Source organism: Martes martes (genome assembly GCF_963455335.1).
Source record: "Martes martes genome assembly, chromosome: 3".
Classification (NCBI taxonomy): domain Eukaryota; kingdom Metazoa; phylum Chordata; class Mammalia; order Carnivora; family Mustelidae; genus Martes; species Martes martes.
The window spans coordinates 146,020,498-146,036,985 of record NC_137890.1 but is presented as its reverse complement, the minus strand read 5'-3'; the positions used below and the strand labels follow the sequence as shown (position 1 = coordinate 146,036,985).

At 43.8% G+C, this 16,488-nt stretch overlaps 1 protein-coding gene across 2 annotated transcripts in view; it reads left to right on the top strand.

The window, feature by feature from the left end:
• Positions 1 to 16,488, top strand: part of FMNL2 (formin like 2) — a 313,130-nt gene that overhangs the window by 267,033 nt on the left and 29,609 nt on the right. For both annotated transcript variants that reach the window (XM_080799312.1, XM_080799313.1), the window contains exons 10-12: positions 9,849 to 9,923; positions 13,599 to 13,709; positions 16,297 to 16,446. In XM_080799312.1, the coding sequence (XP_080655438.1) occupies positions 9,849 to 9,923; positions 13,599 to 13,709; positions 16,297 to 16,446 (336 nt within the window). The remainder of the gene's footprint in view (positions 1 to 9,848; positions 9,924 to 13,598; positions 13,710 to 16,296; positions 16,447 to 16,488) is intronic.

Below are 16,488 nucleotides of genomic sequence, written 5' to 3'. Positions count from 1 at the left end.
TTAAAGATTTTATTTATTTATTTGACAGAGAGAGAGAGGTCACAGGTAGGCAGAGCAGCAGGCAGGGGGCTGTGGGAAGCAGGCTCCCTGCTGAGCAGAGAGCCTGATGTGGGGCTCCATCCCAGGACCCTGAGATCATGACCTGAGCCAAAGGCAGATGCTTACCCCACTGAACCACCCAGGTGCCCCTTTATATATTACCAAGTCTTTATGAGATATGCCCTTTCATCAAGGGTATTCTTAAGTGAAACTGGCTTTTTTTTTTTTTTTTTTAAACTGAGACTCTCTTGAATACACTGATTACTGGAATATTTGGTGCCACTGCCTTGAGCCATGCCAAGGCAGCAGTGGTTTTCTTCACCTGCTATTGCTTTTGTACTACCAGTGCAAATGTCTACTCTGTGAAAAAGGCAAGTAACACCTTAGTGTCATTATAAAAATAGTTTTGACCTTACAAATGCTGTGAAAGAGGCTCAGAGACCCTTGGTGTTCAAGAACCATGTTTTACTTCCTTACACCACACACGAAAATAGACTCAAAATGGATGAAGGACCTCAGTGTGAGAAAGGAATCCATCAAAATCCTTGAGGAGAACACAGGCAGCAACCTCTTTGACCTCAGCCGCAGTAACGTCTTCCTAGGAACATCGCCAAAGGCAACAGAAGCAAGGGCAAAAATGAACTATTGGGATTTCATCAAGATCAAAAGCTTTTGCACAGCAAAGGAAACAGTTAACAAAACCAAAAGACAACTGACAGAATGGGAGAAGATATTTGCAAACGACATATCAGATAAAGGGCTAGTGTCGAAAATCTATAAAGAACTTAGCAAACTCAACACCCAAAGAACAAATAACCCAATCAAGAAATGGGCAGAAGACATGAACAGACATTTCTGCAAAGAAGACATCCAGATGGCCAACAGACACATGAAAAAGTGTTCCACATCCCTCGGCATCAGGGAAATACAAATCAAAACCACAATGAGATACCACCTCACACCAGTGAGAATGGCTAAAATTAACGAGTCAGGAAATGACAAATGCTGGTGAGGATGCGGAGAAAGGGGAACCCTCCTACACTGTTGGTGGGAATGCAAGCTGGTGCAACCACTCTGGAAAACACCATGGAGGTTCCTTAAAAAGTTGAGAATAGAGCTACCCTATGACCCAGCAACTGCACTCTTGGGTAATTACCCTAAAGATACAAACGTAGTGATCCAAAGGGGCATGTGCACTGCTGTTTATAGCAGCAATGTCTATAATAGCCAAACTATGGAAAGAACCTAGATGTCCATCAACAGCTGAATGGATAATGAAGATGTGGTATATATACACAATGGAATACTATGCAGCCATCAAAAGAAATGAAATCTTGCCATTTGTGATGACGTGGATGGAACTAGAGGGTATCATGCTTAGTGAAATAAGTCAGTCGGAGAAAGACAACTATCACATGATCTCCCTCATATGAGGAAGTGGAGATGCAACATGGGGGGTTGGGGGGGAGGAGAAGAATAAATGCAACAAGATGGTATCAGGAGGGAGACAAACCATAAGTGACTCTTAATCTCACAAAACAAACTGAGGGTTGCTTGGGGGAGGGGGGTTGGGAAAGGGGGGTGGGGCTATGGACATTGGGGAGGGTATGTGCTATGGCGATTGCTGTGAAGTGTGTAAACCTGGCGATTCACAGACCTGTACCCCTGGGGATAAAAATACATTATATGTTTATTTAAAAAAATAATAAATTTAAAAATTAAAAAAAAAAAAAGAACCATGTTTTAAGAACTGCTTCCCAAATGCACGGTCAGCTGTCTTGTTGGGCCGGGTGGAAGTGGTTCCAGGTCGCTGAGAGTAAGGTCTTCTAGATGAAGAGCCAAGATTGGGGTAGAGCACAGAAGAAAGTGAAGATGTGGAATGAGAGGAGGACAGAGCAGTGGACAAACCTCAGGCATTTGCCTGTTTGTGGACTGAGGCCTTTGATCTAGCCAATGAAGAGTTCTTGTCTTCAAGGGCTCTGAATTCATAGCACATCTTTGCTAGATTTAAACTGACTTGTGATTCAGGCATGAAGAGAGCATGGATTGACATCTGTCTCCTGATCAGGGCGCAGGATCTGTGGTGAAAATGTCACAGGATTTAAACAACTCCTACCATGTGTTGTTGCTATAATGCAGCGAACATATGATGACCACTAGAAGTGTGTCACCATGTCCCCTCCCTTGCGTGGCTTGACCAAACTGGGTATGCTCAAAGGATAAATCTATTGAGAAGTGAATGAAATACAGTGTTAGGCCTTCTGCTTTGGAGGGGTCTGATGGGTAAGTCATCCCAGAGATGACCGAGGGCCTTATCTCCTCACTTAGTCCTCAGAAAGTCCTCTTGCACTGCAGTGTATCTTGGTCTTCCTCCTTTAGGAATAGAAGCCTTGAAAGAATCTGTATGAGTTCTTACTGATGACCAGAGATGAGTCTTGTATTAAAGCCAGAAAGAGTCAAGTCGACATTGGGAATATTTCCGAAAGGTGTCATTTATGAAGAATTATATTGTGGAGCCTTACTGTTGTGCATTTAGTGAAGGTCATCTTTTTTTAGGGGAGTGATTAAAAATGCATTTCTCATTTAAGGTGTGGTGTTTCAACACGTTATTCTTTGGGGTTTTGCCAGCCCTTTGCTTCTATGTCAGGATTCTTTACTCAGTACAGCAAAATACATACATGAAAAGTAAAAGAGTCATCTGGCTGTTCCGTGTGGTTGTTGCCAAAACATCTGGATGTTTGGAAACATCTGGAAAAGCAACTGAAGTTTTCACCAGGGTGATCAGCATGATGTGGATGAAACCTCTGGCTCATAATCACATGATTTACCAGTTCAGCATCGATAGACGTGTTCTACTAACTCATGAAGAAGGAGGGTTGAATAGTTCTTAGAATTCATTCAGTTGTTTAGCTTTCAGTCATTTTCAGTGAATTGAGAGAGATAAGGCAATTGAGTTTCAGAATGCTTCAATTCAGCGAACATTTCCGCCCTCAAATCCCTGGAGACATGAGAGCCAACAGTAGGTCTGAGGGGTCTGCTTCTGTCCCAGCAGCCATTGGGGAACCTGTGGATGAAACGTCTGGTTACTGTAGGAGAACGAGTGCACAGACCCCTGCGAGCACACGATGCCCCAGCAGAGTGGCTTTGTCTTCTTTCGGTCAGGGCATCATGGCGTCAGACAGTCCTCAGGCTGCTGGTGCTCCCAATGGAAGGTAAAGAAATGCTCTCCACCTAGAACTAACCAAGAAATAGCTGTTTACTTCATGGGGCCCTGAGAAAGAAAACGGAACTTTTGTTCCCGGGCAGCCCCCCGAGAAGGACCGTCTAATCAGTCATAATAGACTGTGCCTCTAGAAAACGGTGCCTTCCTGCAGGGAGCCCTGCGGATCACAGGGGCCTATTGTGAGAAGAGAAAAAGAAAGTATTGAAGCAGGCACCCGGCAACAGGGCAAGGAGGAAACACTTAAGCGAGGAGCCTTTAATTTTTATATAACTAACCCAGAAGCATATTTTATAGCCACCGCATAAGAGTCAGGCTTCAGTCTGGCTGCAGACTTTGTGTGGTGCCCTGGGAGCCGTTGCTGGGGAAGCCAAAGACAGTCACTGACCTTGAAGGGGGACGGAGAGGTGGCTGAAGGCCGGCCGTCTGTTGTTCATTTCAACATCTGGCTAGCAAGGAGACTCTTTATTACAGGCTTTTGTAAAACCATCTTTCCTCCACCAGGAGCCTTGAGGGAAATCATCCCCTCACCCCTGCTCACCCTCAGAGACACTGTAAACCGCTGCCTCTGTTAAATCCAGGCCCCAGATGTAGCCGCATGGCTCGGGACACTGTTCAGAAATGTCTTTGACAGATGTTGGAGAACGGAGTGGAGTTGTTTTTTGGCAGGAGCTGTGCTCTCGCTTCAGTTCTCCCTGAAGTGGAAATGTCTCCCGCTTGTCCGAGGTGTGGCTCGTTTTCATCTGGGCAGAGCAGGACGGATCGGCTTTGTAAGCACTGGGAAGCCAGAAGCCGGGAGAGCATGCCTGGGCCCTTAGGTGTGGGTCGCCGAGCTTGCTGTGGCTGAGGGCATCTCTCTCCGTTTGGTTTGTGTCAAGTTTCCAGGCTGGTCAGTTGGGGAATATCCGGTTATATTACCATGCCTACGTTAGAATTTTAGAACTTCAAGTATCAAGTGAGAGTTCCCCCCGCAAACTTCAATGAAACTTCAACGAAACTTTTTTCAATGAAATTTTACCAGGCAACTCAGTAAAACAGAGTTGGGTAAATGAGGACAGAAGTCCCAGGATCCTTTCTTATTTGTGTTTTTCCTTACCCTCCCGAGCTGCTCCCCACCTTTGGAGCCTCCCTCTCCCCTTCCTCTGTAATGCTTATGGCTTCCTAAAAGACGCCTTGAAAACAAGCAATATAACCTGAGGCTCTTTTTTTAAAAAAACTTTTTTTTTTTTAAAGTGTTACAAGATTGTTTATGCACCACACCCAGTGCTCCATGCAATACGTGCCCTCCACAATACCCACCACCAGGCTCACCCAACCCCCACACCCCCGCCCCTCCAAAACCTTCAGTTTGTTTCTCAAGAGTCCACAGTCTCTCATGGTACGTCTCCCCCTCCGATTTCCCCCAACTCACGTCTCCTCTCCTTCTCCCAATGTCCTCCATGTTATTCCTTATCCTCCACAAGTAAGTGAAACCATAAGATAATTGACTCTCTCTGCTTGACTTATTTCACTTGGCATAGTCTCCTCCAGTTCTGTCCATGTTGATACAAAAGTTGGGTATTCATCCTTTCTGATGGAGGCATAATGCTCCATAGTATATATGGACCATATTTTCTTTATCCATTCGTCTGTTGAAGGGCAGCTTGGCTCTTTCCACAGTTTGGCGACTGTGGCCATTGCTGCTATGAACATTGTGGTACAGATGGCCCTTCTCTTCACTACATCTGTATCTTTGGGGTAAATATCCAGTAGTGCAATTGCAGGGTCATAGGGAAGCTCTATTTTTAATTTCTTGAGGAATCTCCACACTGTTTTCCAAAGTGGCTGCACCAACTTGCATTCCTACCAACAGTGTAAGAGGATTCCCCTTTCTCCACATCCTCTCCTACACTTGTTTACTGTCCTGTTGATTTTGGCCATTCTGACTGGTGTAAGGTGATAACTTAAGGCTCTTAAATTAATAGATGTGAAAACTCAAGTCCAGAGATCCCAGAGACAACGATGTCATCTAGGCTAACAGCAGGGTAGTGGCAGGGCCGTGACCTACAAGGCGGGTTTTCTGGTCCCCCGTTTGGTCCTGTTTCTGCCCTCATACCCCCTCACCCCCATCAGTGTTAGAGCTGCAAGATGCAAAGAGGCGTGGCCGTCAGGCAGGACCTCAGGGATGGGTAGGTGTTTAGTAAAGTGCAATCTGTGGTCCAGGTTCCCAGCCTGAGGCCTTTTGCTTTATTTAGATGGTGTCAGTCGGGGGTCAGTGTGTTTATTCACATGACACTGATTTAGAAATGAAGATGCTTCTGAAGTTTCCTGCAGAGTACATGGCTTTCAAGAGCATATATACTTTTATTTTCTGGCAGCCCTGGCTGTTAGTGGGAGAAGCCTAATTCCTGTCAGAGTGTTCCGTGCCCAGAAGCCTCCTGGACAGTCTACCCTGCTTGGCCTTTCTGTGACTGCTTTTTCTTAAATTTGCTCCCTACCCCACCTGTTTCAGTGGCTCCTTGGCACTGATTGAGGAACCCGGTGTTAAAGCGAGTGGGGGGATGGGAATCAATACCACTGATGATGTGAAAGGCAAGAAATGATCTATCTCAGTTGCCACGGAACAGTTTTTTTTTTTTTTACTTGAAAGTTTTCCGATCATGTATTGTCTGGCCTTCGTTGGCAGATGGAAGTTATATGCAGGAACATATAACAGTCAGCAACACATACAAGCAGATACACTCCTGGCTTTTATATATGTTTTGATGAAGTCCTTGAGGGCGTCCCCACCAAGGCCCGCCAGTGTGTGGATTCTGAGCATAACTGAGCAGCGGTGTCTTGTTCCTTTCATCCCCACCGTTTTCTGAAGCCAGGTCAGTTTCAAAGGGGAGAAGAGGCACATTCAGCCACGACTGTTCTGTTTGAACCAAGTGTGTGGGGTGGTCCAGATGGGAGCGGTATGAGCGGAGACTACTTTCCTTTGATGCCGAACACAACTTTACCGGCCTCCCCCAGACATATCTCCCCATTTCCTGTGGGATTACAGTATACGCTTGTTTAAAGATTGCTAAAGTAATGTAGAAACAAATGTGAATTTGATTTGCATGCTTCCTTTCCTCAGCAGAAATAAAGATGGGGGGCTGGCCTCTGGAGTCCCTGCTGTTCTATGGAACAGTGTCAGAAAATGCGGCCCTGAACTCGTTAGTTGAGATCAGCAGCAGAGCTATGCACTTAGACCTTTACCGAGAGGGACATGGTAGAGCTGACGGGGGAGGCCCTTCTGGTTCTCACAGTGGGTGAGGGGAGCGGTCAGCCAGATCATCCTTTCAGAGTCCCCCAAAACTGCCATCTCTGTTGGCAACATGTCATCTTGTGCATTTGGATTCTTCTCACCAAGCGCATCATAGCTGTAAATTGAAAGATATTGAAGTATTATTTTTAACTATTAAAGGTATTTCTCTGTTTCTTAACACAGATATTCTTAGCAGGGATTTGTCTGTTGACAGGATACCCTCTAAAGAAATGCATATATTCAAAGCTTTTCTTAATGTCCATTTCAGCCCTGTCTGTCAGGGTGGTATGTGATTTTTGGGATCTTTACCCAACTTGAAATTAATCTAATACTGCTTGTTCTAGATTTGATGCTCTTTTTTCTTTCTTTCTTTCTTTTTTTTTTTTTTTAAACAGGCTGTGAATAGTTGGTTTTCTTGCTGCCCACAAGTGCTTTCCTCAGCCATATAAATTGCCTCTTTTCTAATGCCTTGCACACAACCTCTGATTATTTGGGAGTTCCCTTATTATTGATTGTACCTCTGCAGGGCAGTGGGTCAATTCCTGCTGCATTCCGTTGACACTCAGTTCTGGTAACTGGAGACTTAATGATCTAAACTAGTTATCTGGTTTATAATTGGTAGTCAGAAAGGCTGGGGACTTAATGATCTAAACTAGTTATCTGGTTTATAATTGGTAGTCAGAAAGGCTGGAGTTGAGTCTGCTAGTCTATATTATTTAAGCTACGGTTTAGTAACCACGAGTACTTGTTAAAACACAGATTCCTAGTTCCATTGTGGGGATTCTACACACTCACTCAGTGTGTCCTGATTTAGACTCTAGGAATCTGCCATTTGTAGAAGTTCATGGAAGATTCTGGTGCAAGCACATCAAGTATGCGCCTGGTGTAATGACCGTGTATTTTAACAGTAACATTTTTCATCTCTGTCGGTGTCTCAGATGATTGTGGAATGCTTTAAATTATCATCTTGGGTCTATCTGCACATGCTCGGCTATGTTGGAGAAGGAACATCAGCCAGGCTAGCTGCTGGAGACCTGGCTCTGGCTTCTCTATTGACCTTTCATCAAGTTACAGTTGTTCGCTCTGTCTAGGTTTGCATCTCATTCATAAATCGAGGGCACCAGGTACCTTCCAGATTCTTGACATTCTTTCATTTGAAGGGTTTTGCCCGCCTCCGAGTTGTACTCCTCATCGCTGTTCGTTGATGGCTCCTGCTTCTTCTAGTTCTCTGGGTGCCTGGCGGCTCAGCGGAACTTTAATCACGGCTTCGGGTAGCTGCTGGCTGTTCGCAGACCGAGGGTGGCTTCTCTTCCTTTCTCCTGCCCCTACCAACCTCCCAGGACAGGTGGAAGTAAACCATTCCCCTGGGAAACAACTGCTTATGTTGGGGCTTCTCTTAAAATTCAGGTTGTAATTCTGACCCTTTCCATGTCCAGCCTTGGCAGTTTTCACTCACTGGGCTCTTGTTGCCGGCGAGGGACTTTTGTGCCTCTGGGCGGAAGATGTCGCTGCCATTGTGGTCTAGGGAACCACGCTTGGAATGCCTCACCTCTGTGCCCCCCCCAACAAACCTTTTGCTTCCAGAAACTTGCTGCCTCTTCTCCAAGAAGGGCTGTGGATTTGCTTCAGAATGGTCTGGGGTGCCTTTAAAATTGTGCATGTGCGTGTCACCCAGCCCTGCCTGGTCCTCTTGAATCCAGCACTCTTGGGTGGGTTTGGACATGTGTGTTTTTTGAAGACTTGACTTTAAATGCTCCCTTTGGAGCCGCCTTCTCTTCCTCTGGACTGAGTTTTTACTGTAATTATTTTTTGTTAAGGCAGGTGTAAATAAGTGGGGAGTTGTCATCAGAATACAGTAAAGTGTGATCTGTGTCTGTTGAGAAAATTAAGCTGCTTCAAGACCTCGGTGACCCTCCGAGACTGAAGGCTTAACACAACACGTAGTTGAGGCACAGGAACCATCGCTAAAGCCATAATCCTGGTGCTGGTCTGCTCCGGGCTGATGGTTCTTCTTTCATCAGTGTGTCAGAGTGGGAAAGTCGTTCTTCCTTTCCTTAAAGTGTATTTTCACGTGATTACTCATTTGTCCTTTTTTCAGTGTAATTCAACAAAGATTGTCGGGAACTTACAACATGGTAAGCATTGTTCTAGATGCTGAAGATAAGAGTAGTGAACAAAAAAGACAAAATTGCCATCTTCTTGAATCTTTCTCTTTATATATGTGTGTACATATATGTGGGATTTAACATAACGGAACTAAATGGCTGCTGTATAGCACTATGAAATGTCATTTTAGGGAAATTCTTCAGGACCATCCTTTGTATTGCTAAGGTGACAAATAGAACTGGAAAATTGAGTCAAGCATGTGAAACCCAGATTAAATTCAAAATATTAAGACCAGAAACTGTGTCTTATTCACATTATACGTAGCTCATGGGTATTGAGGTACATATTTTCTGAAGGCAAAAAGAATAATCCAGTGGGTTCCAAAAAAAGGTAGCCAAGGTTACTGGCAGAATTAAAGTTTATCCTTTGATTTTGGGACTAAGTTTCCAAAGAGTTCTTCTTTGTTACAAATCTTCCTTTGACTCTGTGTTTTTAACTCCTGTGTAGACCCAGATACTTTGGGGGTTCTGGAGTTTACAGTAATTTACCTGCCTCTTTAACCTATTCAGTGAAAGCATTAATTTGAGGTGAATGTTTCAGGCCTAAGGGGTGCTACTTCATAAATTACTACAAATTTCTGTACTTTCCTTGAATGGGTTAATATAGCTTCTGAAGTATCTTCTCTAATAGTAGGTACTTTACTGCTATGGTGTCTACCTCTTTGTTGTGGTTTATGCACTAAAATTATTTGATTTAGATATAATAGGAACGTTTTCAATCTGCTTTCAAGGAATTTAAATGCTACGTTGTTCAAATCTTTTAGCATGCCTGTTTTAAAAGTGCTTTTGTAAAAAGGAAAACGAGGTATGGGGGGGAAGGGGCTGTTTTTGTTTTTGTTTTTGTTTTTTTAAACCATAACATCTTGGGATTCTGAGTGTGGGCTAAAAAAATGATGGACTGCAAAGATAACCAATAAAAGAAAAACACATTCGATAGAGATTTCAGGGTATCAAGGGAACATTTAAAAGAAACCAAGGGCCTGGCTCAAGTTGGTACTTATGAGTTAACTGACTTAGAAGAGAAGTAAATAGTGTGTGAGTGAGGCAATAAAAAGATATTCTGGAAATAATTATTAATGCTAAAATTCCTGCATCTCGTTTTAGAATGCCTATGTTTGGAATTTCATATGCGTGATGAAAATGTGTATTTCAGGTTTGTGGAGAAAAACAGCGCTTTGAGAAGTTGATGGAACATTTCAGGAATGAAGACAATAACATAGATTTTATGGTGAGTTATTTCAGTACTACGTTACATTCAATAAAGCAAATTCCATTTCTGTGCTTTTTTCCTAAATCCATTTATATTTATATATTATACATATGTGTGCATGTATGTGCTTATAAATGTTACAAAGGACGAAAATTGAGTATAGGATGCTATAGATTCAGTCTAGAGTGTTCCTGACACACTGTATTTTCCCCTTACAGGGGAATTTGGTATTTATTTCCAGTTTTATCCCTCATGTGCTGCATAGCAAATAAAGGGTGAAGCCATGTGTTTGGGGAAAGGACATTCACTCCTGGTACAAATTCCTGCAATTGCCAGTTTTAGCTGTCAGTCAAGAAAGTAGAAACCAAGAATCTTGACCATTTTGTCTTTTGCACATCCCAGCCCGTGGCTTTCTCCAGACTACATTCTCAAAGACTAAAGCGCATTGGTTTGTAGAATTGAACTGTATGCCTCCCCCAAACTGTTGTACAGCAGTGATTTCCACCCCTGCTCCCCCGCCCCACCCCCCTTGATCTCTTTCCCACTCTGGTAGCTGAGAGCATGTCAGTATATTAGCATGGTAGTTCATGTGCAAGGACGTGCGGTTCAATGGCAGCACTGTCCTCTCCAGGGACGAACAGCAAAAGGAGTGTGAGCATGCTGAATTTTTAGACTTAAACCTTAATCTTGGGGTGAAGATGGAAATCTGTCCTAGAGAATTTCTGAGACACACGACCCATGAGTGCACCCACATCTGCAGGCTTTCTCTGACCCAATCCGGTTGACCCTGGGTGACTTCTGAGCCTAGGCAATCTCATAGCGGCTTCATCTCTCAGCTCACCTCAGCTTGGAGTAGGTACCCGGCCAGTTCTTACGTTGTCCAGTCTGTTCAAACCTGCGTGGAGGGTGCCAGGCATGGTTTTATTCAAATTGGTTCAACAGCCATAAACCATGAAACACAGCTTTGCAGATTTCTAACCCTTTCATGTGAAAAATTTTTCTGGGTCCTTAAATTTTATATGCATCCTAGCCCTCGACCCCTTCCAAATTCTATGAGAATGATGAGGTCCTTTGTAGAGAAACTTTTCTGTTCTATCAAAGCCTGTTTACTTGCACTTAAAAAAAAAAAAAAAAAGGCAAACAACGTGAAACAAGGAGTACTTTCACATTGGCTTTTTAATTTTGTTGTTAGGAATTTCTAAAGTGTTGAAGGCCTGTGTTGGCACGAATGATAAGTACGTGAAGAATCCATACGTGGCTCACTTTACCGTTTTTTTTTCCTCTGCCTTCAGAGGGGCACCTTCTCTGTCCCTGAAAGCTGAGGTTGCAAACTGGAGGTTCCCACACCGAAGCCAACCTACAGGCTTGTGAGCTGGGTCTGACAGTGACGTCCTTCCGTAAAAAATTTGGAAATGGTGCATAAAATACAGATTGCTGATTTTTTTTTTTTAAACTAAAAATTTCAGCTAACACGAGACCCCTGCACTTGCAGAGTATCAGCTACTGGAGCCAAGTTGCCCCTATTTTAGTCTGAAGATCCCCTTGCCAGTTTGCCGTGGTCCATGCCATTCCTTGCTGTGTTACACGTGGCCCACTTCAGTGATTCACATACCTCGGGGATCTCCCTGCCACTTGAGTTTCTGCTGAAATTACAATTATATAATCAAGTCCTTTAAAATGCCTACACTGTTTACAAGGGAGAGTCCATTTCTTGCCATTATTTATATGTGCATGCAGTGAGGAAGCTAATTTAGGAGCTGCTAGGATATAGGTACTATGCTCGATTCCTCTGTCACTGAGCAGATAGTTGCCTCTCAGGCCTATCTTAAAACTCAACAGATACTCAGAAGAGAAATGGACAGATGCCAGAATTGAACCATATTTTCCTCCAGAAAATGAGGCTTTTCTTAAACTGGCCTTGGGAAGACAGTTAAGTCATACAACCTCCCAAACAATGTATTCCTCATAAAATATAAATTCTTTCTAGCACAGCATAAGGCCTTTTCCTGTATTTTTCTTTCTTTCTTTTTTTTTTTGTGGACCAAAAAAAAAATAAATAAAAATAAAAAGTCTGATGAAATCTTTAGCTCATTTAACCACAGAATGTGAAGTCATTTTTTAGTAAATTGTAAGTCTTCTTATAACCTAGAGAGCTCACTGTCTTCCAGAGATATCATCCAATGTATGACTTAAATTCAAAGAAGAATCTAACTCAATAGAAACAATTTAAAAAAAAAAAGATAAAAGAAACTGGGTTTGGAGGAGAAAGGAAGAAGGCAGCTTTCAGAGTAAATGTGAATCTGTATCCCTCACTCATTCTACCTCCTTGCAGAGACCATGTTTACCCATAGAGGGAAAACATTAGTAAGATATTTTCACTATAAATGTCACTATTAAGAGCAAAATAGGGCCCCTGGCTGACTCAGTTGGTAGAGCATGCAACTCTTGATCTTGGGGTTGTAAGGTTGAGACCCGTGCTGGGGGTAGAGATTACTGAAAAATAAAAATCAGGAAAAAAAAAAAAAAAGCAAAACAGATCTACTGAACTTTGTTTTGTTCTTTTACCAAACCAGGAACTGGTTTTCTCTGTGGCAGGTCTCAGCACCACTGATGCAGTTGTGGAGGGAAAGCAGTAAATCCAAGGCTTTTGTGGAATGAAAACTGGTTGACTGTTTAAGATGGGAAGTTGGGTCAGAGATCCTGTTATGATCTTGTTGGTATAGTGGGGCCCATGGTGAAATTTTAGAAGTGATTAGCCTGTGGTACGATGATAGGTGATTTTCTAAATGTTCTTTTTTATAAGATTGTTCACATTTTCTATGATATACCTGTAACACCTTACACAGTTTGTTGTATATACCTGTAAGACTTTTTAAAAAAAAGTTTTACTGAGAACTGAGGAACATAACATCTAACTTACCCTCCGAAAGGATATTTTTTGCATATTTACAGGGTCATGCAGCCATCCCTGAGGTCTAAGTTAGAACATTTTGTCACGCTGGAAGGAATCCCCATTAGTAGTCGCTGCCCATTCTCCTGTCCCCAGTCCTCGGCAGCTTCTAATCTACTCTATCTCCACGGACGTCCTGTTCTGGATATTTGATAGGAATGGCATCATACACACGTGGTCTTTGAAGATAACTTGTTCACGTAGTGTACTATTTTCAAGTTAGAAGATGCAGCAGTACCTTATCCCTTTTTATCCCCACATAATATTCCGATGTACGGATAGAGCACATTATTTTAACCCATCGGTTGATGGACAGTGGTGATCTTTTTCCTCCACGTTCTGGTTGTGAATAACGGTTTTGTGAACATTTGTGTGTGAGTTTCTGTACGGGCATGTATTTGCATTTCCCATGGGCACGTACCAGGGGCAGATGGCCAGGTCCTATGGGAACTCTGTTTCTAACACTTTGTGGAGTGGCTGTGCTGGTGGACGTTCCAGGTGGATGCGGGTTCTGCTTCATCCACCACCTTGCCGGACTTGCATTTTGATTATAGTCATCCTAGTAGACATCCTACTGTGGCATCTCTATGACTTTTAAATTTAAAAAATGGTAAAATGTTTTTAAAGACCCAGCGCAAGGAAGGAAAAGGAGACGGGTAAGTGCATTGAGATGTGTGACATCGAAAGCATCTGCCTGCCATTAAACTGAGAAGCCTTGTAACCCTTTGGCAATTTCATTGCAGGTGGCCTCCATGCAGTTCATTAATATCGTAGTCCATTCAGTGGAAGACATGAATTTCAGAGTGCACCTCCAGTATGAATTTACCAAGCTAGGCCTGGATGAATACTTGGATGTAAGTAGAGCCGCGACCTTTGGCTCCAATGTAAGACTTGATTTATTTTGCCTGCCTTCACAGATGCGCTTCCTCCGTGACTAACGAACCCTCGAAGCTCTATGCGGTCGGGTCCTGTAGCGCTGGGTAAAGGGAAGCTCGCCGAGTGGTGCAGTCAGCCAGAGAAACCGGATTCTTGCAGACCTCCTGGGACCTTGGGCTGTGTTCTGCCAGCAGTCTCTTAGTACTGGGGCCGGACAACCTCTTGTAGCCTTGCTGCAGCTTTCCTCTGCGTTTGAGCTCCGTCTGGTGCAAGTCTTGCACCCTTTGTCTGGGCTCTTGAGCAATCCACGTTCTTGGTTACTCTGGGGACCCCATCAAACCAAGACTGCAAAGAGTGATGAATAAATGCTGAGAGCACCAGGAAAAAAAAAAAAAAAAAGAGGAAATGGACACTAGAGACTTCCTCTTGTAGCGATTACATTCTGTTTAATGTTTTTGTGGCTTTGGCTTTTCCTTTTTTTTTTTTCTTTAGATTTTTTATTTATTTGACAGACACAGCAAGAGAGGGAACACAAGCAGGGAGAGTGGAAGAGGGAGAAGCAGGTTCCCACTGAGCAGGGAGCCCAATGAGGGGCTCGATCCCAGGATCCTGGGATCATGACCTGAGCTGAAGGCAGACACTTAACGACTGAGCCACCCAGGCGCCCCATTCCACTTTTAAGTTCTTGGGAGAAGGAGGTCTAACCTTTTCTCTTTCTCTGACTCCCCAGCCTGTTCCCTGTAGCTCTTCACCTAGGAAATAGCAAGTTGATGTGAAAACCGTGAATGGACTTGAGTATCCATGTGTGCATAGGGTGCCCCTATGTCCTTTGATTCTTGAGAAGTTTTATTTCCCTTCTGTACAGCTATGGTCTACTCGAATTTGAAAGGCCACTCGCGAGAGGGCAAGAATTGTTAACCTCAATTTCCAGACTTGTTTCTAGCCACGAAGAAGATAAAAGTGCTTCCCTTGGAGCTCTCGAGAGTTTGGCTGCCTGTCTCTGTTAGGGGGGAAGCCAGGGAATTACAGTTGATTGCGAAGCAGAGTCACAGCATCAGTTACTCTCTGAGCTCGTGGTCTGGCTCAGCACACCGGCAAGGCTGCCCTTGGAGAGACTCCTGTTGTCTAAGGACTGTCCTCAGGGAGAGGCGTGACAGATTTCCGTTATAGAGTTGTTTGTTTTCTGACTTGAAGAATCACTAGTATCTTTGACAGAATTTGGCATGAAAGGTTTTCCCTGTTCTACAATCAAGGTTTCTCTCTCTGCTTTCCCTGCCTGCTCTGAGAGTGGCAGGATTTGAGCGCCCACTGGGTGTATCAGTCGCTAATGGTCTTGTGGGTTCAGTTTTGTGATGGTCGTGCAAAGCTCCTTTGGGCTCCAGGCTGCGATGGCGAGAGGAACACATCAGGTAGTGCCCGTTACCCATGGTGTACTAGTGAGTAAACCTGCCTAGCTCCTGCTTTATTTTCCTTTCTGGAAAACAAGGGCTTTGCCCTTTTTGAGCATGTACTCCTAAACGAAGATGAAATAGACTCTCTTTGGGACAAGCTAAGTTACTGAATTCCAGGTTAGACCAAGGAGAAAATCCATCTTTCTGAGAATTTATGTAGAACATAATTCCTCTGAAAAATTTAAAACTTTTTTCTAAAACTCTGTTTCTCTAACTTCTTGGTCTGTTGGTTCTGGACCCTGATAAAGGTGGTTGGAAGATTAATATTATAAGCATATAATATGTAAATGCTTCATTGGTTTACAAAAACCCAGCCTTGTAAGTGGCCATCGATTTGTTCAATATGTGTTTTTTGGTATCTTCCCTATGCCAGGAATATTTTAGCTACTCATCTGTTTCCCCCAGGGGGAGGTCAGGACGTATGTTACTTGCAAGGAAGACTCACAGATTTTCTTGATCTCTAATTTCGCCTTAAAGCTGGTTGACTTCCTTTGGGATGCCTGGGCCTGTAATGCGGGGAATAGAGGAAATCTTCCTTATCTGTGCTTTGGGGAGCCCTAAACTCCATATGCTGGGGCAGTATCGTGGGGAAGTTACCTTGGAGGGTGGATTCTAGCAACTTAATAAAACCCAGGGCTGATATACTCCATCCGTGTCTTCCCCACCTCCTGCTTAACCCTCTTCCTCAGTGGAACTGCCCTCTCTAGTCAGGCAAATTGCATTGACTCTAACCTCCTCTGCCCCCAGATGCCTCTCAAACGTGGGACCGTTGCTGTCTTTTGAAGCTGCTTTTTAATTTTTCTGTTGTCTAATTTCACCTGTATCAAAATGTTCTGGTTTGGAATATGTCGATATGGGGAATATATCTGTAGGAAGGATTAGGGAGGAAATGTGTGTATATTTGAGAGAGGGTACTCACCAGGAAATAATCTGACGGTGGCTTCTTAGACACTTGAACGCTCCGTGATTGTCTCGAGGAGGCTGAGATATCACACCCTCTCTTGGAAAAGACTGCAGTGTTTGGAACAAACAGAGACATGTAGACTGTCGTACCATTACGTTCTCTTTCCACAGCTACGCTCACGCCGCCCTCTCTTGGTGTTTTGGTTTTTAGAAACTGAAGCACACGGAGAGCGACAAACTCCAGGTGCAGATCCAAGCTTACCTGGACAACGTGTTTGACGTGGGAGCTCTGCTGGAAGATGCTGAAACCAAGAACGCGGCCTTGGAGAGGGTGGAAGAGCTGGAGGAGAACATTTCTCATGTAACTACCTCTCGGGAAAGGAGACACACACACGCTTAGCTG